The sequence below is a fragment of the Mobula hypostoma genome, chromosome 13, assembly GCF_963921235.1.
Source record: "Mobula hypostoma chromosome 13, sMobHyp1.1, whole genome shotgun sequence".
In the NCBI taxonomy this organism is placed as follows: Eukaryota; Metazoa; Chordata; class Chondrichthyes; order Myliobatiformes; family Myliobatidae; genus Mobula; species Mobula hypostoma.
This window is the reverse complement of record NC_086109.1, coordinates 32,444,717-32,469,261: the sequence shown is the minus strand read 5'-3', so window position 1 is coordinate 32,469,261 and position 24,545 is coordinate 32,444,717. Positions and strand designations below refer to the sequence as shown.

The window sequence follows — 24,545 nt, the reverse complement described above, 5'->3', positions numbered from 1 at the left end:
CCACGTAATTGAATTTCTGCATCACTAGTACCTGTAAATAAATCCTCAACATTTGTCTTTAATATTTTGTTTTCAGAATATGGCATAGTGCTGGAGCTGAGGATGGCCAATCATTTATAAATATTTCACATTGCTTTATTGATTTTTTTTGTATGCTATCACTAATTATAAGCTTGTGGATCATAAGAACACAAAAAAATATGAGCAGGATTACTCCATTTGGCCTGTTGAGCTGCTTCGGCATTCAAAAAGGTCATCGTTGATTTGGCCTTGGTCTCAGCTCCACTTACCTAACTTTCCCCATAATCCTTGATTTCCCTGCAGTGCAAAAATCTATCAAACTGTGGTTTAAATATATTTAGTGGTGAAGCCTCTACTACTTCCTTGGGCAGAGAATTGCACAGACTCACCACTCTCTGGGAAAATTTGTTCCTTCTCAATCCGTCCTAATCCACTCCCCCGAATCTTGAGGGCATGTCCCCTCGTTCTAGCCTTGCTTCTCAGTGGAAACAAGTTCTGCTTCTATCTTGTATATCTATTTCATAATTTTGTTTCTATAAGATTGCTTCTCATTCTTCTGAATTCCAGCGACTATAGTCCCAGACAACTCGATCTCTCCTCATCGGCTACCCCCCCCCACCCCCAAAAAGCTTTATATTTTTCACATTGATAAATTTTAGATTGGCTCATCATTTTCACAAATGCTGAGGTATGATGGAAAAACTTCTCTTGCATACCATTCATGCAGATCTATTTGTTTCAATGGTGCATTGAAGTACAATATAGAACAATAATAAAGTGCAGAAGTGTTGCTACACTAAGAAAGTACAGTGTTGTTAGCCAGTATGATCAGGAATCCATGTTATTGTACGGAATCATTCAGTAGTCTCACAAAAGCGTAAAATCACGACTACCAGGTTCAAGCTCAGCTTCTACCCTGCTGTTCTATCTCCTGCCTGATGAAGGGAGGAGAAGAGATAATGTTTTGGTTGGGTGAGATCTTTGATTACGCCAGTTGTTTTACTAAGGCACTGAAGTGTACGATAGATAGTCCATTAACTGGAGGCTGGTTTCTGTGTGCTAAGTTGTGTCTTCATCTCTGCAATTTCTTGAGGTCATGGGCAGAGCAATTGCCTTTGTAAGCTGTGATGCATCCGTATTGGGTCCTTTCCATGGTGCAGCAAAAAAAAATGGTGAGGGTCAAAGTAGACATGCTAAATTTCTTTAGCTTGCTGAGGAAGTTTGTTGTGGTGTCTGTTGTTGGTCCAGGGCAGGCTACTGGTGATGTTCACTCCTAGTAACATGAAGCTATCAGCCCTTCCACACTCAGCACCTCTGATGTAAACAGAAGTGTGTGCACAGTCCCTCTGCCTGAAGTCAGTGACCACCTTTTTTATTCTGCTGACATTGAGGGAAAAGTTCTTTCATGTTACTAGGCTTTATCTCCTTCCTTGGAAGGCTAAAGCAATTTGGCATGTCCCCTATGACTCTAGGCAATTTTTAAAAATGTATCATTGACTCATTATTTTAAATACAGCCCACTATGGTGTTACCATATGCCAACTTGTAGATGAAGTTGGAATAGAGTCTGGACATGCAGCCGTCAGTGTACTGTGAGTAAACTCGGAGGCTGAGGACAGCTTTGTGAGGCTCCAGTGTTAAGAATAATCCTGGTAGAGTGATGGTCAGGAAGTTATGTGGCCCAGCATGCAAATAGTATGCTGTACGACTATTGTTGAATGAATAGTGACGCAATTAACAGGCAGAACTGGTTATGATCCATAATAGTATGTGCAAAGTCAGATGAGGTGATTTTTATGCAGATATATATGACTTATCTTGGCTCTCAATGCAGCCAAACAAATATTTCAATAAGAATATCAACTCATGTCATTCAATTATGTCTTCACTGCTTAATCGCTAGCTGTTAACATGTAGCATGTTAGAGATTTTGCACTGTGACTTGCCTTTTGACTTTCTCAATGGAGCATTTACTGTGTATAAAACTCGAGTATCATGGAATACTGTCCACCTGTGACGAGAAGTGTACCCCTAGTTTCTTTGGAAACTCTGCACCACCTTCAAGATCATTAGGGCATGAGTGCTAAATGTTGGCCTTGCCAGTTACTTCTACACCTGGAGTATGAATTAACTTGGTTTAAAGCTTTCAGTTGTGTCTTTCACATCCTATATTAACTGTAGTTCTTTTGAGAAGTGAAAGTAAATGTTTTTTTAGAACCTTGTTGTAAGTCTTGTTCATTATAAAGAATATTCTGTTGTGGCATATAATTTGTGGAACATGGTTTGGGTTTAAAACTTAAACAGTATTTAATTTTGTTTTTTTATAGTATATCCATTCTGCTGGAATTATACACAGAGTAAGTATTTCATATTGTGAATGTATTCATTTTTACTTTTATTAAGTATTCTTTACAACTATTATAAGAATAGAACATTTGATGCTTTGAATATGAATGTGAGTACCACTGACTTGTGTACTCTAGCAGCGCTTGTATTATTCATTCAGAGTACTGCTGCATTTAAAACACCAAAATAATTTAAAACATTAAAGGTTGGTTAAGATGGTTATCATTTCATTCAACAAAGCAGATTTGCTTTCTTGAATTTTGTGCTTTTGTGGAAGGTTGAAAAGAGAATTAATTACAAGATTAAGCAAAAATTAAATACCACTTGTTATAATTTTGAATGTGAATTACCATGCTCTACTGAGATGAAGAACTTGTTGCAATTGACACTTTATTCTGTGAATTCAGTTTGGACTTCTTGCTTTTTCTCAATGAGACATAAATATTTAGGGTGCCTAGAAAGCTTTATGCAATTTCTTAACTAGGATGTTTCTGAATATTTCGAGCAATCTACAATTTAACTAAGAACAGCTGAACAAGATTATTTCAAATAAGTTATTTATTTTGTTTGATAGGATTTGAAACCCAGCAATCTTGCAGTGAATGAAGATTGTGAGCTAAAGGTAAAGAAACGCGATACTTGAAGTACTTCAGTTGTTGCATAGAAGCTTTCTTGTCCAGTGTTGAGAATGCCTTTATCCATTTCTAAATGGATAACTGGAGACGGGACAGACTGAGAAGTGGAATTAATTGATTTTGATTTTAGATAATAGTTTGATTGTGCAGAATCTTTCCTGGATTCTTTAATGGATTTCACTAGAGAAGAATCATTTATGGCATAAATTGTTTGAACCAGAACGTGCTGCAAGGCAGTTCTCTTGCAAAGAACTTTATCCCAAACTTTGATAGCGGTAAAAACCTTTGCAGAAAATAAAATATTAGTGATTAGCCACATTTCCTTTATCTCTCTACTTTTTTTCCATCTTATCTATCCTTGCCTCTTCAACTAACTACAATCTCATTCTAGCAATTTATTTTGACTAATTCAGAAGCTACGAAATTTGTCTCAAAGGCAATTAAACATTTAAAGAGACAGTGGAGAGGCAATGAATCCCTTGTAAAAAACCATGCTGAAATCATCCCGTTTTCTTCCAGTTTTTGCAGCCACTTTGCATTCCAAAGCTTTTCCTCATGTAATCACTTAATTATTTTAAAGACATCTTAATCAGTGCTGATTTCTGAAGTAATCTAGTTATCCATTCTTAAACTTGTATCCCATTATTCATATTTGGGTGTGTGCAGAATAAGACTGCACTTCTAAATAAGGCCTAAGTATATTTCTGGTATATATAGTAATGTCTTTATTCAACCTATCATTATATCATAATTTTGTTAGGATGACCTGATGTGTTGAAATTATTAAATACACTATGGTTAAATTTTAGTTTTGCTTTCAAGTAAGAGAGCTATATAGCTACCTTCTCTCACCAGACACAATCTGATGAGCTGATCATTTTCTGTCATTTATGTAGATAGATAGACATACTTTATTGATCCCGAGGGAAACTGGGTTTCGTTACAGTTGCACCAGCTAAGAATAGAGTATAAATATAGCAATATAAAACCATAAATAATTAAATAATAATATGTAAATTATGCCAGATGGAAATAAGTCCAGGGCCAGCCTATTGGCTCAGGGTGTCTGACCCTCCAAGGGAGGAGCTGTAAAATTTGATAGCCACAGGCAGGAATGACTTCCTATGACGCTCAGTGTTGCATCTTGGTGGAATGAGTCTCTGGCTGAATGTACTCCTGTGCCCACCCAGTACATTATGTAGTGGATGGGAGACATTGTCCAAGATGGCATGCAACTTGGACAGCATTTTCTTTTCAGACACCACCGTCAGAGAGTCCAGTTCCATCCCCACAACATCACTGGCCTTACGAATGAGTTTGTTGATTCTGTTGGTGTCTGCTACCCTCGGCCTGCTGCCCCAGCACACAACAGCAAACATGATAGCACTGGACACCACATACTCGTAGAACATCCTCAGCATCCCTCTGTAATCCCTCTGGACAATAAGAATGTAGAAATGTTTGCACTATTTGTTAATTTGTAGACTGAATATTCCAAATTAAAATGGCCTATAGTTTCAGTAAGTTTTTTTTTGCTTGCAGCCAGTTACCAAAGATTTTTTAACTCACGTATATCTGAATAAGCAGAAATATATTCATGTGAAAGAGCCATGCAGCATGGAAACAAGCCCTTCAGTTCACCACGTCTATGCTGACAATCAGTACCTTTCCATTCTAATTGCATTTATCAGGACATGGTAAATCAAGCGAATTGTAGATGTTGCTAGAGTACCTACCCTTAACCATCACCTCAGATTCCATCTTCCTTATTAATGGAAAACTTTCTTCCTTGAATCCTATCTAAACCTTGCCTTAAAACTGTGACCTCTGAACTTAGACACTTCTGCCATAAGGAAAACATTCCTATTATCTATCCTATTTATGTCTCTCCTAATTCTGTGCATCTTCATCGGGTCCCTCCCACTCAGCCTCTGTTCCACAGAAAACAAATACAGCTTGAGTCTCTTGTCATAGCTGAAAATTCTTTTCCATTCAACATCCAGGTAGATCTCATCTACACCCTCCTTGGTGCAATCACATCCTTTCCATAGTGTGAAAACAAGAACTATACCCAATATTTCATTATGGCCTAACTAATATTTTATAATGTATAAAGATCCCTCCCTCCTACATTCCTAAGCCCTTGCTAATGAAGGCAAGCACTTGTATGCTACCTTCATCACCCTATCTGTGCTACCACCTTTTGAGGATCTTTGGATTTGTACACCAAAGGCTTCATTTCTTAAATATTACACAGGAACCTACCATTCATTGTGTTTGCCATACAGTAATTGAACCTCCCAAAGTACATTGCATTACACTTGTCAGGATTAAATTTCATTTGTCATTGCTGTGTATGATTTATCTGCGGAGTTGTATTGTTCTGTAACCTAATATTGCCCTCCTCGTTTAATAATACTGCCAATATTTGTCATCTGACAAATGTTCTTCTTTATTTGCTTTGATACCTAGTAATTGAGAATAACTCCTTTGGTTTTGGGGATATGAAGAATTGTCTGCCATGGTATAGGAGCATATGTAGTGATTTTACATGGGGTGCTAACTATTTAAAATAGCTTCACCAAAATCGAAATATTATAAATATTAATATATTTTCCAATGAGAAGGTAAAGGATTTGAACTTGTAAATATGCCTAAAGCCTTTTACTGATTAAAATTACCTGGTCTTTAATTCTGAATGGAAATGATGATGCAAAAAGTTTGTATTGCAAAATAGAACATTATAGAGCACAACACAGGAACAGGCCCTTTGGCCAACGATATCTGCACTAATCACAAAGCCATTCTAAATTAATCATGTCTACCTCTGCTTGGAAATTTGGGAGGAAGCCTTTCTAGCCTGATATGTTGAAGTAACCATTTGAAAGTGAAATAAAAACTTTGTAAGCAACTAATTTTTTTTTCTCTATAAAAGTATTGATAGATAATGGTGCAGAATAGATCCATTTTGTTTTTATGATATTGTAGTGCCTATAAAAAGTATTCATCCCCCCCCCCCCACAAACCTTGGAAGTTTTCATATTTCATTGCACCAAACCGAGCATTGAATCACAGTGGATTTAATTTCACACTGATCAACAGAAAAAGACTCTCATATCTAAATTAATTTACAAATATAAAACACAGAATAATTGATTGCATCAGTATTCACCCCTTTCAAGTCAGTATTTAGTTGATGCACTATTGGCCGCAATTGCAACCTTGAGTCTGTGAGGATACGTCTCTATTAGCTTTGCACATCTAAACACTGCAATTTTTCCCCGTTCTTCGTTACAAGACTACTCAAGCTCTGTCGGATTGAGTAAGCAGCCCTTTTCAACCCCAGCCACAAATTCTCAAATGGATTGAGGTCTGGGCTCTGACTTGGCCATTGCAGGGCATTAACTTTGTTGTTTTTAAGCCATTCTTATGTAGCTTTGGCTTTATACTTGGGTTGTCTTCTACTCATTGTCTTGCTAGAAAACAAATCTTCTTCCAAGTCGCAGTTCCCTTGCAGACTGCATCAGGTTCACCTCAAAGGTTTCCCTGTATTTTGCTGCATTCATTTTACTCTCTACCTTCACAAGCCTTCCAGGGCCTGCTGCAGTGAAATATCTGTCACAGCATGTTTCATAGTAGGGATGGTGTGTTCTTGATGATGTGTGGTGTTTGGCTTGCACCAAACCTGGCATTTAGTTTGATGGTCAAAAAACTCAATTTTGGTTTCATCTTCTTCCAGCTGACTTCAGAGTCTCCCACATGCATTCTAGCTGAGATTTCATGCAATTTTTTTCAACAGCAGCTTTCTTTTTGCCACTTCCATAAAGCACCCGGTGACTACTGAAGCACCTGGGCAACAGTTGATGTATGTGTAGTCTCTCCCATCTCAGCTACTGATGCTTGTAACTCCTCCAGAGTTGTCATAGGTCTCTCAATGGCTTCCCTCTCTAGTTCCCTTCTTGCAGTTAGTCAGTTTTTATGCAGATTTACAGCTGTGCCATATTCTTTCCATTTCTTGATGATTGACTTAACTGTACTCCAAGGGATATTCAATGACTTGGAAATTTCCTGTATCCCCCCGACTGGTGCTTTACAATGACCTTTTTGTGGAGTTGCTTGGTGTGTTCTTTTGTTTTTATGGTGTAGTTTTTGTCAGGATTCTGACTCACCAGCAGTTGGACCTTCTAGATGCAGGTGTATTTTTTTACTACAATCAATTGAAACACCTTGACTGCACACAGGTCTCCAAAAACAGATCTCTATTTAACTAATTATGTGACTTCTAAAACCAATTGGCTGCACCAATGATGCTTTGGTGTGCCATCTTAAAGAGGGGTGAAACTTTGGTAATCAATTTCTTTGTCGTTTTATATTTGTAATTAATTTAGATCACTTTGTCGGGGTCTATTTTCACTTTGCCGCGAAAGTCTTTTTCTGTTGATCTGTATCAAAAACTCCAAATTAAATCCACTGTGATTCAAAGTTATAAAACATATAACTTCCAAGCGTATGAGTTCTTTTTATAGGCATTGTAGGCCAATCTTTTTCATATGGCGCTCACTGATAATCCAACTTTAATCATTATCCTCCAACTTCATTCGTTTTGCTGCAGATCTGCTTACTGATGACTTTTGGCACTACAGTTAGTTACTTGGTAATGCCAAGGTATTTTTATGTTTGATATAATGACATAAGATTAATCTTCTGATGCTATTTTGATTTCCAGAACAGGCTATTTGTAATTGATATTTTTCCCTTTGTCCTGCAAATTTAGAGTTTTGTTACTTTAAAGGGCATAGGAAAATGATTCTTGTCTAATATAATCATTTTATGATTATAGATTTTGGACTTTGGATTGGCTCGTCATACTGATGACGAAATGACTGGATATGTAGCCACAAGATGGTATAGAGCACCGGAGATCATGCTAAATTGGATGCATTACAATCAAACAGGTGGGGTACAACAGTCCAGGCAATTGTTTCCTAGGTTTAATTCCTGAACAGTTTCTGTTAACTTTATATTAATTGTAGACACGATTTACCTCTTTCACTTGGGAAGAGGATATTGAATTAAACAATTTCTTAGTTATTGCATGCAACTTCCTACTTCTATGTTGTATGAAACTACATTGCCACTTTTTTCAAGATGAAAAATATTCTTACTGTTTATGTTGGCATGTTGGATTGGGTCTTTTGTCTGCTTGTAAGATTAATTATTTTTGTAAAATTATTGTTTCCAAACCATTCAAACATGTTTAACAAGCATGTTACTGCCATTTTTCTCCTTTGTGTTTAAACATACTTGTTTGCTGCAAGAGCCTTATTATTTGGGAACTACTTTATTTGCTGATCAACTAATAGCTTGACAAGTTGTGTAAATGCACAGACTTGTGTTGCAAAATATTGAAAGCATTTTTAAACATTGAGAAATTAATTTGTTCTATAATTTCACAAATTTTGTGCTGACTATATTTTGATAAAATTTTGCTGACTGGCATTTGTTTCATTAGTTCCTTTCGATAGTCTTCCTCAATTCCTGAAAGCTTACAACAGTGTTTTCTTCTGTGTAAATTAAAAAAAAACTTCACTATCGAATTAATTTTGATTGTCAGACTCATTGACATATGCTCAATACTGAAGTATATTAATTTTTGCCCTTGATTAAACTTTCTCTACACTGAAAATTGGAAAAAAAACATTGCAAAATATAACAAAGCTTAAAAATTGACTCTGTTTAGATTATCTGTGGAATCTAATAAGGGAGTAGTTTTCAAAGTTATGATCGCTACCCACTCCAACACCCACCCCCTGCCATCATTATGGGATGTTACCAAATGAGTGACCAAAATGGATCAGGAAAGGAGCAGCAGTGTGGGGCCCATGGAGCCTAGATAACAAATAGCTCAGGGGTCTGGGGAGAAAGACAGGTGAAAGAAGCCTGAGGGCATTTGTCTACAAGCTGGAAAACTGCACATCCTGCCCCTCCTTGTGTAACAATGAAATTTTATTTACTAATGTCTCTAAACTTTTAGTGTTTAAATGCCTACAAATAGATTTACGGTTAGTTAGCAAGTTATCATTATTGGGTTGCATGGATGAGCCATTTGGTTAAAACAGGTTGCTTGAAAAACAAAACTGAAAACCACTCTTTTCTTTAGCTTTTTACTTTGTCTAAACACGAGATTCTGCAGATGCTGGAGATCTATTGTAACACACACAAAATGCTGGAGGAACTCAGCAGGTCAGGCAGCATCTATGGAAATGAATAAACAGTCGACGTTTTGGGCTGAGATCCTTCATCAGGATTCTGAAGGGTCTCGGACTGAAATATCAACTGTTTATTTCTATAGATGCTGTCTGACGTGGTTGTTTCCTCAGCATTTTCTGTGTTTTTTTGTCTGATAGCTCAATAAAAGTGAAGGAGAGGAATTAATTTCATGTAGTCATAGGCTGCAGGCAGTGGTTTCTATTAGTTTTGCTGGCAGTATCCCAGAAATCCTGTAGGAATTTGAAGTATAAACTTCTCGTATGTAAATTATGGAAAAAATAATACACATTTTATTTACATGTATACACATTGCTATTGTATTATGATTATTTTTAAACTTTAAGTGTTATTTCACAAACTTGATTTTCAATAGAGTTAATCCTTAGTGGTAATAGTAAGTAGTTTTATTAAAAAGAAGTTTGCAAAGGTTTTATTTTTTAGATGATCTTTTTCTGAATAATTGTTCTCCAGTGTTATAACTTTTATGAGGATATATTAGCTTGAAATTTCTGCTGAGTAGTTTAACCATATCTGTAGTTGTGACTTGTGGCTATTTGTTCATTTTTTATCTGTATATCAGTGCAATTCTTAAAATTAATTTGCAGATATGGTGGCAAAAAAGGCATACTAAATGTAGTATTTAAATTATTCATAGCCTTGTTACACCTTGCTTCCCATGTTAAGGTCCATCACATCCTTTCTGATTTACTTGCCTATTTAACATCGTTGACTTTACATTTAAATGAATGCTCTGAATATGGCATGAACTTTTAATGTCGATTATGCTTCCATCCTTCTTGGTATCTCAATTGTTTCACTAATGTATTTATATTTATTCTTATGTTTATATTTAGCTGACTTCAACTGACCTGTTCTGCAGTGCCCCCTTCCACCTCCTCCGCCCCCCCGCCCCCCCGCCACACCTCACCTCAGCTCAGAGGAATGAACATGATAAATGCTTTAAGTATTGTAAAAATGATTTTTGTCCACAGAATCTATACGTGATCAAATTAAAACACTGTTCTCTTTTGCCTCCAGTTGATATTTGGTCCGTTGGGTGCATCATGGCAGAGCTACTGACAGGAAAGACTTTATTTCCAGGCACTGACCGTATCCTTCATTGTATTAGTTTTTAAAAAAGAAAAATTGCTTGTCATTCTTGCATGTGGGCAGGTAGAAGGTTTTGTTTCAGGTAAAATTTATACCTTCAGTAAACTGTTTTATTATGTCTTGTTAAGTGCAATATATTGAAAATTGGTCAATTTTCAAAAACAATTACTATTTAAATATTACATTGGCTGAGATTACCACAGTAATCAAACCCTATTTTAAGGAGAAGTGATTTGTGTTCCTCTGCATCCATCAGTGTGAATACAAATTTTTTGATTTTAAAACAGATTTTTTCATTTCGTATTATTTCATAAACATTCTCATGAGGTGGGTTTATCAGTTGTAAGATTTATTTTAAAACATGTGTTTTGGAAAGTAAACTAAATTGTTGTTAGACTTTTAGCAACTATTCAGCCGAAACTTATTGTATAAATTCCTTTTCAAGGTAGCATGGGTACAAGACTGATGTTGACTTGTCAAAAATGCAAAATACTTTTGGTAATTGTCTTGCTGGAGAGCCACCTGGCCAGATGTACTTCATTTCAACTTAATCCAGAACTCAAATCACCTGTCCCATCGTAGCATGGGTACAAGACTGATGTTGACTTGTCAAAAATGCAAAATACTTTTGGTAATTGTCTTGCTGGAGAGCCACCTGGCCAGATGTACTTCATTTCAACTTAATCCAGAACTCAAATCACCTGTCCCATCTGTGGTATCTGGTTCTCACTAACATGAGTCTGGCCACTTAAGGCATTGGTCCCCAACCACCGGGCCGCAAAGCATGTGCTACCAGGCCGCGAGGAAGCGAGATGATTTGGCGATATGAAACGATATGAGTCAGCTGCACCTTTCCTCATTCCCTGTCATCACGCACTGTTGAACTTGAACACCCCCCCCCCTCCCCCCCGGGTCGGCCGGTCTGCAAGAATATTGTCAATATTAAACCGGTCTGCAGTGGAAAAAAAGGTTGGGGACCCCTGACTTAAGGAACTGTAACCAAGTATCTTCAATCTGTTTTCAAAAGTGTTAGACTTTGTCTTGTTCTCTTTCCAGATCATACTTCTAAGGTGTTCTTATTCTCAAAATATTATGGTAATTTGGCAATTTGGTGTATGTTCTCAATGAAAACATTGAAAGCATTTTGGCATTCTTTCACAAACATTTTATTGAACTCTCTTTTGAAAATTAGTGTGCAGCATATTTCAAAACTTGTCTTTTAGTTAAGAGTAGCATAGCATTGTTACTTTTTGTGAAGAAATTACCCTTAAACTTTACTACTATCAAAACGAAAAAACTCAAAATGCTGTTTGGAGTATTGGACACGCCATTACTTTTTATAAAAATATTTTATTCATTTGATCTAATGCTTTCAATTTATAAAAGTTTTGAATAAAGCTGGGTGACCTGGGAATGTAATCATTTAAGCTGTTTTGTGGACTTGTCCAATTTGGTAGCTTGAAAATTTTCAGAAATTACTTTGTGTTGCTAGGCTGTGAGCTGCTCACTGCAAGGTGCTTAAGTACTTACTTGAAATTATTTGAATTTTGCTTGGATGTTTCCAAAATGCAGATCCCCATTCAGTAACATTTCTTAAAATGTTAAGCCACAGAATTTCTTAGTAAGTAATAATAATTACTAGCTGTTAATGGTTTTCTGTTCCAAAAATACTGTTTCTGTTAATGTATATAACAATGCAGTTTGCTTCAGATGGAACTTTTTTTTAACTTCTATATGGTATAGGGTTCTGCTCCAATTCAGAATCTGACCAGTTAAGCTTGGACAAGTTCATCAAAAAAAAAAATTTGCCTAATGAAACTATATTTTGTTTAATAGTGAAACTTCAAATAATTTCCAAGGAGCTCCAGCTTCATTTCCAAGATCGTCCTTTTGTATTGGGTCTTAATTCTTGTAGCTACCTTCTGATTACCCCAGTCCTTGTATACTTTGAAGTGCAGTAAAATGACTTTAGTTCTAATTTCTGTTGGGGAAAATTAAGCTTCTATGGCCACTATGTAATAATGAAAACTCTTATACACTTTCTGAACTTTCATGTTGTTTAGTATTTTATGTTTGATGGTCTTTATGTATTATATTAGACAGCTACACTTCTAAGCAGACAAATTGTTCATTGCATATTAGTTATGTTTAACAATTGTTCATATTGTGATATAATATTTCTATATATTGGATTGTTTAACCATAATATGTATCTAGATTTTTGATTGGTTCTATAAGTTGCCTATCAATTGAAAAAAATTGAGGCATTTTTGACCTGTAATTCTTTTTATGAAGATTGCTAATTTTAGTATGATAAAATTGTATAGAAATAATTTTCATATGACCTTTCATTTTAAAATCATTTATAGGTTTGTTAACACTTTATGCATGAAGTTATGCTTTGTGTTGCTTTGGAATGTCTTCCTATTAACCTATTTTCCCAGTGCATATTTGCTCTTGATTTAATTTTCACTTTGCACAGAAGGAAGTTTGCAATTGCTGCTTCATTTGTGGTTGTCACAGAATTGCTAAAGGAAAGTGTCTCTATATTATAACTCCATGATTATTTGAAATTTGCATGAGCCATACTACCATCTGTTCTCACTCATGCTTTATTTTATTTTTACTAACCTAATCCTGCACAGACAAGCATTTCAATAATTAGCTAGAACTCATAATACTTAAGCTACAGGAAAATTAAGAACATACTACTTTTGAATGTAGCTATAATCAAACTTTCATGTTAAAAGTATTATTGAAGTGCTGAATTGAGTTTTAAAAATTTATGAAGCAGGGACTTGACAGGATATAGTTTTGAGATTAAATGGTAAAATTAAAATCACCAATAACTTCATTTTTTGGTATTTTGAATAATTGCATTCCTTTTTAAGATGTTGAGAACTAGAACCATATTAACTGAGTTGAGCTATTGCTGAGCTAGCTTGATGAATTTAATAGATTGAAGTACCCGGCAACACAACCGTTGAGCTGAATCAATTCCATGCTCAGTTTTCAGTCCACGCAGATCAAACTGTTCTCAATAAGGGCACTATGTTGAGTAACGAGGCTGTATTTTGTTGGAAGTGGAGTGCTAGTTGGGGGTTTCTGTTCTGTATTAAACAGATTTTATTAGTAAGTGTATATGGAAATTAGATGATAAAGTTTAGACTGCTTTTGAGTACACTAACAATTGAAAGGAAGGCATGTTAAAACTGCCAAAGAGTGGATAATTGGGCAAGTTATATGAGAGTTAATCACGTTGCTAGAACTGTATGCCAACTTGAATGAGCACCTGAATGATGATTAAAGAGATATAATTCTAGCATTTAATTGAAGAAAACATTAATTCCTTAGCATGAAATAAAAACTAATTTCAATTCAAGTATTTGAATTTCCTGAGCAAATCAAATGGGATTTGAAATTATTCTGCATCACAGATGCTCTATTTTAATTTGTAACCTTGTATGGGAAGCTTCTTGTGATTATTTTTTTTTAAACTACCTCTTGCACTCTGCTTCTATGCTCAATAAAAAAAATTGGCTTGAATCCTTGATATAATTAATATTGTAAACTGGCTGCTTCACTAATGTGCACTTTCAATTCCTTTTCTGATGCAGAATCAAAGTAAATAATGCTTTTATACCAAGGTCCACAACAGTTAAAAGATTTATCTGCAAATCATGAAGATTTCTTAAAATAAATGTAATTGTTTATGTACTGAAGTGCATTTAGCATTAATAGAATACTTAAAACATTTGGGAGTTCACATCTTAAGCATTTATATTTTTGATTTCATAAATTTAATTCAGTTGAATAAAGGTAAACTGAAATCTGACTTTTGATCTCGTTTGGGTGAGCTGGAGCTCAGTACTAACAAATTTCAATCATGTCACTGACATTGGATTTCACAAAAGACCATTACTGGTAATATCTGTAGTTCTATAACCACATACTCTCCAGTAGGTTTTTGCATTAATCTATCATCCATGTTGTGGCTATTGCAAGAGCATAAAGGTCTCCAGAAGGTAGGAAGGAATAGAGAAATTTGAGACAGTAAAATGTCTGAACAGGATACTTTTATTTTGCCTCTGGTTTAGAGTTGTATCGGTAATATGGAAATAATGTTAACCTGGAACAGTTCCTTATTCTGCAAATACTGTGAAGGTTGCACATATTGGCTATTATTTTTAATAATATGGATGAATAAGAAAAACATTGATTAATAAGATTTAAAGCCAAATTTCCACAAATAATGTAAAGCACTGGAAGAACCAGAAAATTCCATAGACGGAGAGGGGCAGCTTGTTATCACTAATCAGATCAAAATACCTTTAAACATTTTTTAAAATAACTCCAGTATTATATTGTAAGTGCACGAAAGCTATTGTCAAAACAAAAACCATCAAGGAAAGCTTCAGAAAGTCCAGAATGAAGTTGTACTGTAATTTGATTTTCACATAATACAATTTATAAATAAAAACAATTGGAAGTAACTGAGCTCTTTAAAGTTAACTATTCAATATTTTTAATTAAGTAGTGACTGCAGAAGGTAAGAATAAGTCCTGCCAATACAGTTTAAGCAAATCAGAACTTACAAACGCTAACAAAATATGGATAAGCTGATATCATCCATGACCATTGGCTCATGATTCCTCTGAATTCCATTATCGTTACAACTCTAAAATACATTGGCCGTTTTTGTTATAACCTGTCCCCTATGTTTTCCTTTATGTTACGATGTTAGATATTGATCAGTTGAAGCTAATAATGCAACTCGTCGGAACACCAGGGCCAGAACTTTTGATGAAAATATCATCTGATTCTGTGAGTTTATGCATTGCCTGTACTTTCTGCTGGTAGTTATTGACCACACCTGATAAATGATTTCTTGCAGTGCTTTAAATTACACTACCAAAGCACAGATTCACCAACGTTAATTGGCACTGTTTGATTTACTTTTAGAAGTGTTTTGTTTGTCGGTACGGTGATTTTAGTTAATACAGCGATAGTTTTGTAGGTAATGTTTTAACATGCTCCATAACAAGCCAAAATTAACAAAAATATCTGTTAATATTCAAGTTTATTAAATGAAATTTGATTCAAAATATTGTTTGTAATTATATTTGAAGTGCTTTTTTATTTTTAAAAGAAGCATGGTAACAACCATTTAACACTAACAAATCTAACACCATGGCATGCTTCTCAGATATCACTGCTTCACCCCTCACCCTTGCATGTTGTGTCTTTTATTTTCCAATGCAACATTATACTTTTCTAATGTAGGAACCAGTAGCACATGAATTTTGCTAAAATTGTTATTTAAGTGGATGAGAAAAGTTTTTTCCAAACTTGAGTATCCTTTTGAAAAACGGATAAACGCCTTGACCTGGGCGTTCAAGATATTAATCAGCTTCAACAGATCATGAGATTGACAGGAACCCCTCCAGCATCCTTAATTAATAGGATGCCCGGCTATGAGGTGAGACAGGCTGTTGATGAGCTCTGTGCAGGGAGAATTTTTGATGAATATGTATTCTCTATATTTGGATCAATGGAGTTCTTAGCTAATGTTGTCAATTTAGCAGTGAACAGATGCCAGTTATTTTTGGTTTGGGATGATTGTCTTCTGTTTCCATGTAAATCCATGGGCAAAATGCCAAATTTGATATACAAATTGTTTGTGAGTCAGCATATCCACGTAGGTTTCTGAAGGCCCATGTAGTATTCCATTATTAACCTATCTTCTGGAAATGCACCACAATGTTGGTTAGGCTTGCAATCAATAATTTGGTGCATGAAATTGCTGTTTTTGTTTCTTGCAGATTGGGAACATGAATAGATATGATTCTGAACCATGTGATATGCAGAGCCTTTTGGAGAGGAAGTTTTTCTTGGTGGCTGTCAAGTCATCATACATTTCTTTACAGCTAATAGTGAAGTTTGAAGGAGCTGATTTTCCCTTTTATTATTCTTTAGCAATTGAGATTTTATTGCTATTGAGTTCTGTTTGTGTAGCTTGGTCAGTGTGTAGGGCCACTCTCTAAAACCATTTAAAGGTTTTATCATTTAACCAAGAAAGTATTTTGTATAAATGCTTCAACATACAACCCAATTCAGAAATTGAACATTCAGGGTAATATTTATTTTTGGAAAGATGCTGCATGTCTAAGAGTGAATGAAGTTAGCTATTCGTCATTGTTCTTTGTAAATTTAACTATTCTAGGGAGTAAAATTGTATGAACTTTACATTCATATATGATGTCAATATCCTTAAATTATTGTGATTTCTTATAAATTAAGAAGTTGGGATAGTATGAAAGTTCAACCTTGTTTACTGAACTGCTGCTCTGACTACCAAATACATCAAATGTTCTGGTAATTACCTTGAGTAATTTTGTGTGATTCTGACAAAAGTAAGCAAAATGCACTCCTGAACAGGTTGTGGCATGTTATACCTGCAACATTAAAACATTTTTATTCCCAAAATAACCTCATTTAGAGATGGGAGACCAGCAGGATGTTGCCTGGGAGTAGGGCATAAGACACAGGAGCAGAATTGGACCATTCAGGCCATCGTATGTGCTCAGTCATTCGATCATAGTTGATTTGTTTTCTCTCTCAGCCCCATTCTCTTGCCTTCTTCTCTTAACCTTTGTGCCAGTACTAATCAAAAATGTATGTCTCCACTTTAACTATACTCAGTGACATGGCATCCATTGCTATCTGTGGTAATGAATTTGACAGATTCACCACCTTCTGAGTAAAGAAATTCTACCTCACCTCTTTGAAAGGGATACCCTTCTATTCTGAGGCTGTGTCCTCTGGTCCTAGCCTGTCAAACCATTGGAAGTATCCTCTCCTCACCCATTCTATCTAGACCTTTCAATATTCAGTATATTTCAATGAGGTCCGTCCTTTATTCGTCTAAACTCCAGCAAGTACAGGCACAGAGCCATCAAGCTCTCTCTGTACATTAATTCATTTCGTTCCCGGGGTCATTCTTGTAAACCTCCTCTGGACCTTCTCCAATACCAGCACACTTATTCTTTCTGACCAATGCCTTTTGAAACCTCAGTGTTAGATCCTTTCTATATTCATGAAAGCTAACATTGCATTTGCCTTCCTCCTACTGACTTAACTGCAAGTTAACATTTAGGGAATCCTGCATCATGACTTCCAAATCCCTTTGCACCTCCAATTCCTTAATTTGCTGTCTGTTCTGTAAAGTCTACTCCTTTATTTTTTCTACCAAAGTACATGACCATACACTTCTCTACACTGTATTCCATCTGCAGCTTCTTTGCCCATTCTCCTAATCTGTCCAAGTCCTCCTCCAGTCTCCCTTTTCCCTTAACACTATCTTACCCTCCGTCTACAGTACTGTGCAAATGTCTTGGGCACATTTACAGTATATAGCTAAGGTGCCTAAGACTTTTGCACAGCACTGTAGTAATGTAATGTTTTGCTCTATACTGTTGCAAAAAAAAAACAGATTTTAATACATGTGAGTGATCAACCTGATTCTGATATGCATGGCTATTGTAGACAGTGCAAAGGGGGCAGAGAGAAGGGTATTGTGGTTGGGGAAGGGGAGAGGAAGAGGAAAGGGAACGGGAAGCACCAGAGAGACGTTCTGTAATGAATAAACCAATTGTTTGGAATCAAATGACCTTGCCTGGTGTCTCAGGGCTGGGCGTATTTTTACCTGTGCTACCCTCCGGCCCTGACACTTCTCTGCCACCTGTCCCATGCCCCTCCCAACATCCTTTACTCCAGCCAGATTTACAAACTCACTCTCCATTCCATGTTGATGAATACAGTACTGTGCAAAAGTCTTAGGCACTCCTCCTGTGTATGTATGTGCAAAAGACTTTTGTGGAATACTTTATCTTTGTTTTATTCACGAACTCAGCCACAAAGCCATCAATTCTGTCAACGATATCATAAACATATAGTGTGTGAAAAGTAGTGGACCCAACACCAACCCCTTCAGATGAGCAGTTCAGTTATGAGGAGAGATGAGAGAAACTATGTCTATTCTTCCTTGAGTAGAAAAGGTTAAGATAGGACATAATTCAGTTATCTAAATTGAGATTTGTAGATAGGGCACACTGCAGGAAACTTGCCGCTGTATCAGAGACAGATAAGATTAGAGGATTTTTTTAGTTAAGGGGGAAGAGATTCAATGGGGATATAATTGGGATCTTTTCCCAGAGAGTGGTGAGCACCTGCAATGCATTTCCTGAGAGTAGTTTGAAGTTCAGTCACTGAAAGCATTTGAATCTAGTTGAACACTTGAATAACTGAAGTATAGAGGGCCATTGATTAAGTGCTGGGCAATGGAGATTATGTGGAAGGTTAGAGACAAGTTGGGCCAAATGGTGAGCTTGATAAATATTGTACCATTTCTTGAGTTTTATCCATTATACAACTTTAGAACCAAATGGATGACATTGTGATCTGACTAGCACAGATAGTTCTAAGGAATTTTGGGATATAACCATGAACTAATCACTTTGCCTGTAATAGAAATATTTGATTGTTGCAAAGAGTGTAGCACAAAACTGATCTACCTGATGGTTTAATGCTCCATGCATGGTTTGAATGTCTCTGTGAAAGACTCAAGAAGGTGTACAGCGAGGATCTGGAGTAGATTATTGAAACCTAGATTACTAGATTTATTTATGTTTTGTCTACAGGCGAGAAACTACATCCAGTCATTACAGCATATGCCAAAACAGTGCTTTGAAGATGTATTCATTGGAGCTAATCCTCAAGGTACTTCTTTAAATATCCATACTTTTAAATATTTTTGGGATCTGGGCAATGCTGTCATTTACTGCCCATTGTTAATTTCCTGGAGAAGGTGTCTGTGGAACCACCTTAAACTGCTGAAATCTTTCTAATTATAATCGCATGGTGATGTCGGGGAAGAATTCAGGGATTTAGACCCAGCAACTGTATACAGTATGTTGATCCAGCTGAATTTCCGGTGTATTGTAAGCCCCAGAATATTGATAGCATTTGTCACTGGACATCTTGATAGGTAGCTAAGTTCTCTCTTGTTGCAAATGGTCAGGATGAATTTTTATAATTATCCTTGCCAACTTGTTTCTAATGATAATACAGCAGTAATTCTTCTGCAATATTTCTGTGTTAGAGGTAGTAGAGAGGAAGTGTAAAAGTAGACTAAGAGGTCTAATTATTCCTGTTAGGATTGTAGATATAAACCTGTTTTCAACCACTTGACAATGGTGTTGGCACTTGATAATGACACCACCATATCAATACTGGCATAAGGCTGGAGTTATTTCACATAATCATTGGAGTTAATTATAAAGCTGTGCTGAAAACTTATTCAGCCGTTCAGATTCTGCATTTGTAATAAAACAGAAATGCTGATGTTCCCAAAGTTGCTTCAGTGATCGTTTTGTCTTGGACAGCACATTCAAGGACATGAAGTGTTAATTCAGCTCTCTGCATTATCAAGTAGCAATTCAAATAAGTCAAGTTTAACGATTTGTCCAAAAGTAGCATAGCAATATTAGAATGTGATTGATCTAATACTAAGGTTCAGGATTATATTTGTTTTAATTGTATGAAAAGTAGTTACTAGATAAGGGATGCTTAATGATAAATAATGGTAAATATACTCCTTTACTTGTACCACATGAACTAAACACAACCAATAAATTTTGCTTTAACTACCCCAGTGTGTTTTTTTTTTGGGGACCGATATTTGCTGCTTGTAACCACTGTTGATTTAATGGGTTAAGCACTTAACAGTGTAAACCACCATTAGCTGCTGAAACCACTGGGAGAGTATTTATATTCAGCATTTTTTTCACCTACATATTTCATGTTTAAGGAGATAAGAAACATGCAGAAATAATTTCACGAAGATGGTGTTTCCTGCTTAATATTTAGCTTGTATGGACATGAAAATTTCACATGGTGTGACTATGAATGCTTGCTTCTGAATAATAATATAATTTTACAAATGCATCTTTGTCAAATGTTTCATGCGAGTCATTTTTATTGTGTTATGTAGCTGTTGACCTTTTGGAGAAAATGCTTGTGCTGGACACAGATAAGAGGATCACAGCAGCAGAAGCCTTGGCTCATTCTTATTTCTCTCAGTATCATGACCCAGATGATGAGCCGGAAGCAGATCCTTATGACCAGTCTTTTGAAAGCAGGGAGCTTGAAATAGAAGAATGGAAAAGTAAGTGTAACTATTTTTATATTTCTGGAAAAAACTGCTTGAAGGTCAACAGTTTGTAGCAGTATTGTCACTCTTATTCCTTCATTGTGAGCACTGCTGAGATAATAAAATTTTCACTTCAAGTTAAGCAATTTGAATCTGGCTTTGGTTTGAATTGGGAACATTCTGTTACATGATTGACTGCATCCATGAATACAAAACCCACCTTTTTGATCAGTGAACATGATATTAAGTGATAAAAGCAGAATGAGGCATCTGGCCCAGTGATCTTGTTCTGTCATACAAGCTCATGGCTGAAGTTCCACATCAGTGTCACTTTCTTGTACCATCCCTGTATATCTTAAATCTCGTAATATCCAGAAATCTATCCTTATTGAGTTAATTCAAAACGATTTAAATCTCTTCAGCCTGTAAGGGTTGAAATTCACTATCCTGAATAATGAACTTTTTCTGCCTCCTAGTCTTAGAATAAGGGATAGGCTGTTCAAGATTTTGACCCCTATTTCAAGACTCCCAGGTTCAATCCTGACCTCCAGTGCTACCTGCGTGGAACCTGCACATCCTTTCTGTGCCCACTTGGGTTTCCTCCGAGTGCCCTAGTTTCTCACCACATTCCAAAAATTTGCTTGTTTGCAAGTTAGATTGCCACTGTAATATGCTCCTAGTAGTTGGTGAGTGGCGGAACCTGGGGGTGATGATGGGAAGGTGAGGAAAATAAAAAAGATCAGTATAAGGTTAGTGTGAGTGAGTTCCTGGTTATTGGTACAGACACTGTGGGGAAAAATTGTCTCCTTTTGATATGATTTCACTCTGACTCGTACTACCCAGTCTCTTGCCATTTAAAAAGAAATTCCATTTTGTATTTGATCAGCTGTGTTCACCCCCACTCATTCAACTCGTCATATCCATTCAAAACCTACACTATCTTCCAAACTCATAATCCCTCATAGTTTGGTATCATCCAGTAATCTTGGAAATAAATTTCGTCCCCTTAGCCAAATCATTGAAAAAGATTGTGAATAACACTAGTTCCTGTTACACCCCACTTGTCACAGCTTGCCAACCCGAGAAGGATCCTTTTGTTTTCACTCTGCCCAAAAAATAATTCTTGATGCATAATATATCTTGCTCCTGAATAGTGCTCAAACTGTATTGTAATTTAATGTTTCCTTTATTGAAAGCCTTCCAAAAATCCAGATACGTAAGATTAATTGGTTCTTATTTATTTCACTGCCAATATCCTTAAAGTGCTGCAGTGGATTAGTCATGCATAAATTTCCTTTCCCATATCCATGGTGACTGCTCAGTCATATTTTCTAGGCATTCTAAAAGTGTAATCTTTATAATAGGTCCCATCATTATTCTCACTACTGTTTCAGACTAAGAGTTCCGTAGTCCCTGTTTTCTCTCTCCTTTATATGGTGGAGTCACTTCTGTTGCTCTCCAATCCATAGGGTCAATCCCACAGTTTACAAAAATTCGTAGATCATAATTAGAACATCTGCTGTCTCTTTCAAAACTCTAATGTACACTATCAAATTCTTGACCACATACAAAATCTGAAGTGTGCAGGATTTTTCACTAGAGCTATCTTGTGGGTGGTCATCCTGAGAGTAGATTTGCTAATCAAGATAAAATTGTTGCTTTCCTCCCCATTAGAGAAGTATTTCCATTAATTTACCGGATATTTCAATCACTTCATAGCCAGCATTTAAACTTCATCTCTTATTACCTATGAGAAAGTTGTGATGTGCTGAGTATAGAATGTAAGACAATTTGATTAATTTAGTTCAGATAAGAACTGATTCCTTTCTTAAATTGATATGTAGACAGGCAACCACAGCATTTACAGCTCAAACACAGCCCCTCCCTACAATGGTTACTTCACTGGAGGCTGGTTTCCTTTTATATGCATAAAACTAGATAAACAAGTGCTGGAAATGTCCAACACTGAATGTCTTTTGTTAAAGAGTAGTATGAGACATAAACTCCCCTGAGTGGCTAGTGTGCATTTTACACTAATGTTTGCTTAATTGGATCATACAGCATCTGAATCTTCATTGTGACATGGTTTTATTCTGTGTTTTTGTTTGTGCTTAATAAAATTGCACAAGGTATCTAAACTGTAGTTCTTTTCTTTTCAGGACTAACCCATGAAGAAGTAATGAGCTTTGTGCCACCAGAGCTAGTCTCTGAAAGTATGGAATTGGAATCATGAAAACCTTTTACTCCCATATTTGTATCGCATCACTGTGAGGACTTAACCAGTTCGACTGATGGTCCTTTCCAATATTATCAAGTGCCTATCATGGTCTTGATGGCAGATTTTATGGGTGAGGGCAAAATGAAACTTTCGTAACAATTATTCTACATCCCGCATGTTTTGCTAAATCCTGGACAATTGCCAGCTTTTTGTATATTGCCATTATCATCCACTGTGAACTGTTTGCTAACAAGAACTTTTGCAAGCACTCATTCGAACTGGTAAACTTCTGTGTATTTGTATGCCTTATTTTTAGAAATGCATACTATTTTAAATGTTTAATTATCTGTACAAAAGTCACCCACACCTAAAAAAAACATGCAAGCAGTAATTGTTACTTTTATATAAAGTACAGATGGGATGTACATTAATTTATAGATGTATTTGCTGTTTACAGCATAAAAGAAGCAATTGTTTTTATTGTGATTTCAATTTTAAAACCTACTTGACTGTTCAGCAATACTACTACTAACTAAGAGTGCATGTTTTCACTGTTTATAAGGGATTTGGAATGGGAATGTTGTGGCAGAAATTCAAAGGTATAGGTAAATATACATATTTGTATTAATATACTTCACTCTTGTGCAAGGTTAGGTAGATGTATATGAAAAATATTTTCATAATTACTCCAGTTGTTCTATGTACCTCTAGAGTTCTTCATTGTAATTGGATGTGACTTACAAAGTGTGATATTGTAGTGAGACCATACAATAAACTATTCTGAAATAAATTCAAATGCTTTTTCAAAATTAAGTGTATATTATGTCTGGGAAGTTGATAAAAATGTTTCCTTCAAGACTACTTGTGTTAAGATGGTGGTGTGCTTGGTCACAGTGACTTCTACAGGGCTAACCAAAGGTATGTTGTCTTTTTTAATGTATTTTTTAATTATTGCAAGACCATTCTGGACATCAAGAATTCAAAGTATCACAGGCCTACCTCATGGAGAAAACTGAAGAGGCTGGACTTGGTACAGACTGTGCTGCTGCCTGCATCAGAGAGACATTGAAGTTAGTGTGCGAAGGCAGTGTGTATTTGGACAGCGAGTGATTATCTTAATCACTTTTCTTGTGATTGCAAGGTCCTGTTGGATATTGATGATATGGAATGCTGTAAGTCTGGTTCACTGGTTTATTGGAGAACGGTGGGGGAGCTGCGTGGCCTCCAACGTAGTGCGGACTAAGCCTCAGGTTGCAGTGTCGCTTGTTGGCAGTGTTCGGGGGAGAGACAGGAGTCTGTGCTGTAGGCATCGGTGCTGCTCTTCAGTATTCAGTCAGCAGAAGACAAGCTGTATTGTATTTCACTACAGACTGCTGCAATATTCAAGGACTCGGGAACCATTTTTTGTCTTTTACACCTCTCTTACATGTGCTATGTGTTAGTTTCGTGTATGACTGTTAGTGCTGTGTTTTGCACCTTGGTCCCAGAGTAATGCTGTTTTGTTTGGCCATTTTCATGAGTATTCATGTCTGGTTAAATGACAATTAGACTGAAACTTCAACCAAAGTAATGCCGTGTTATGAAAAACATAATTACTACTTCTGATATTCTGTGGAAGATGTACGTACACCCAGGTACAGGAGTGGAGCACAGTGTGATATCCTGCTGCTGTTGCCCATTCACTTCAAGGTTGGACACGTTGTGCGTCCAGAGATGTTCTTCTGCACACCACTGT

At 36.2% G+C, this 24,545-nt stretch overlaps 1 protein-coding gene across 2 annotated transcripts in view; it reads left to right on the top strand.

Moving 5' to 3' along the window:
* LOC134355520 (mitogen-activated protein kinase 14) overlaps window positions 1-23,601 on the top strand; it is a 47,454-nt gene extending 23,853 nt beyond the window's left edge. Inside the window, exons 5-12 of one of the 2 annotated variants that reach the window (XM_063065516.1) lie at window positions 2,349-2,378; window positions 2,942-2,989; window positions 7,843-7,957; window positions 10,311-10,382; window positions 15,782-15,861; window positions 19,082-19,160; window positions 20,434-20,607; window positions 22,752-23,601. In XM_063065516.1, coding sequence (XP_062921586.1) covers window positions 2,349-2,378; window positions 2,942-2,989; window positions 7,843-7,957; window positions 10,311-10,382; window positions 15,782-15,861; window positions 19,082-19,160; window positions 20,434-20,607; window positions 22,752-22,825 — 672 coding nt within the window. In that variant the 3' untranslated portion in view covers window positions 22,826-23,601. Of the gene's footprint in view, window positions 1-2,348; window positions 2,379-2,941; window positions 2,990-7,842; window positions 7,958-10,310; window positions 10,383-15,126; window positions 15,207-15,781; window positions 15,862-19,081; window positions 19,161-20,433; window positions 20,608-22,751 lie in introns of both variants that reach the window. The other variant, XM_063065515.1, reaches the window with a different exon arrangement.
* Window positions 23,602-24,545: the final 944 nt, after the last annotated feature.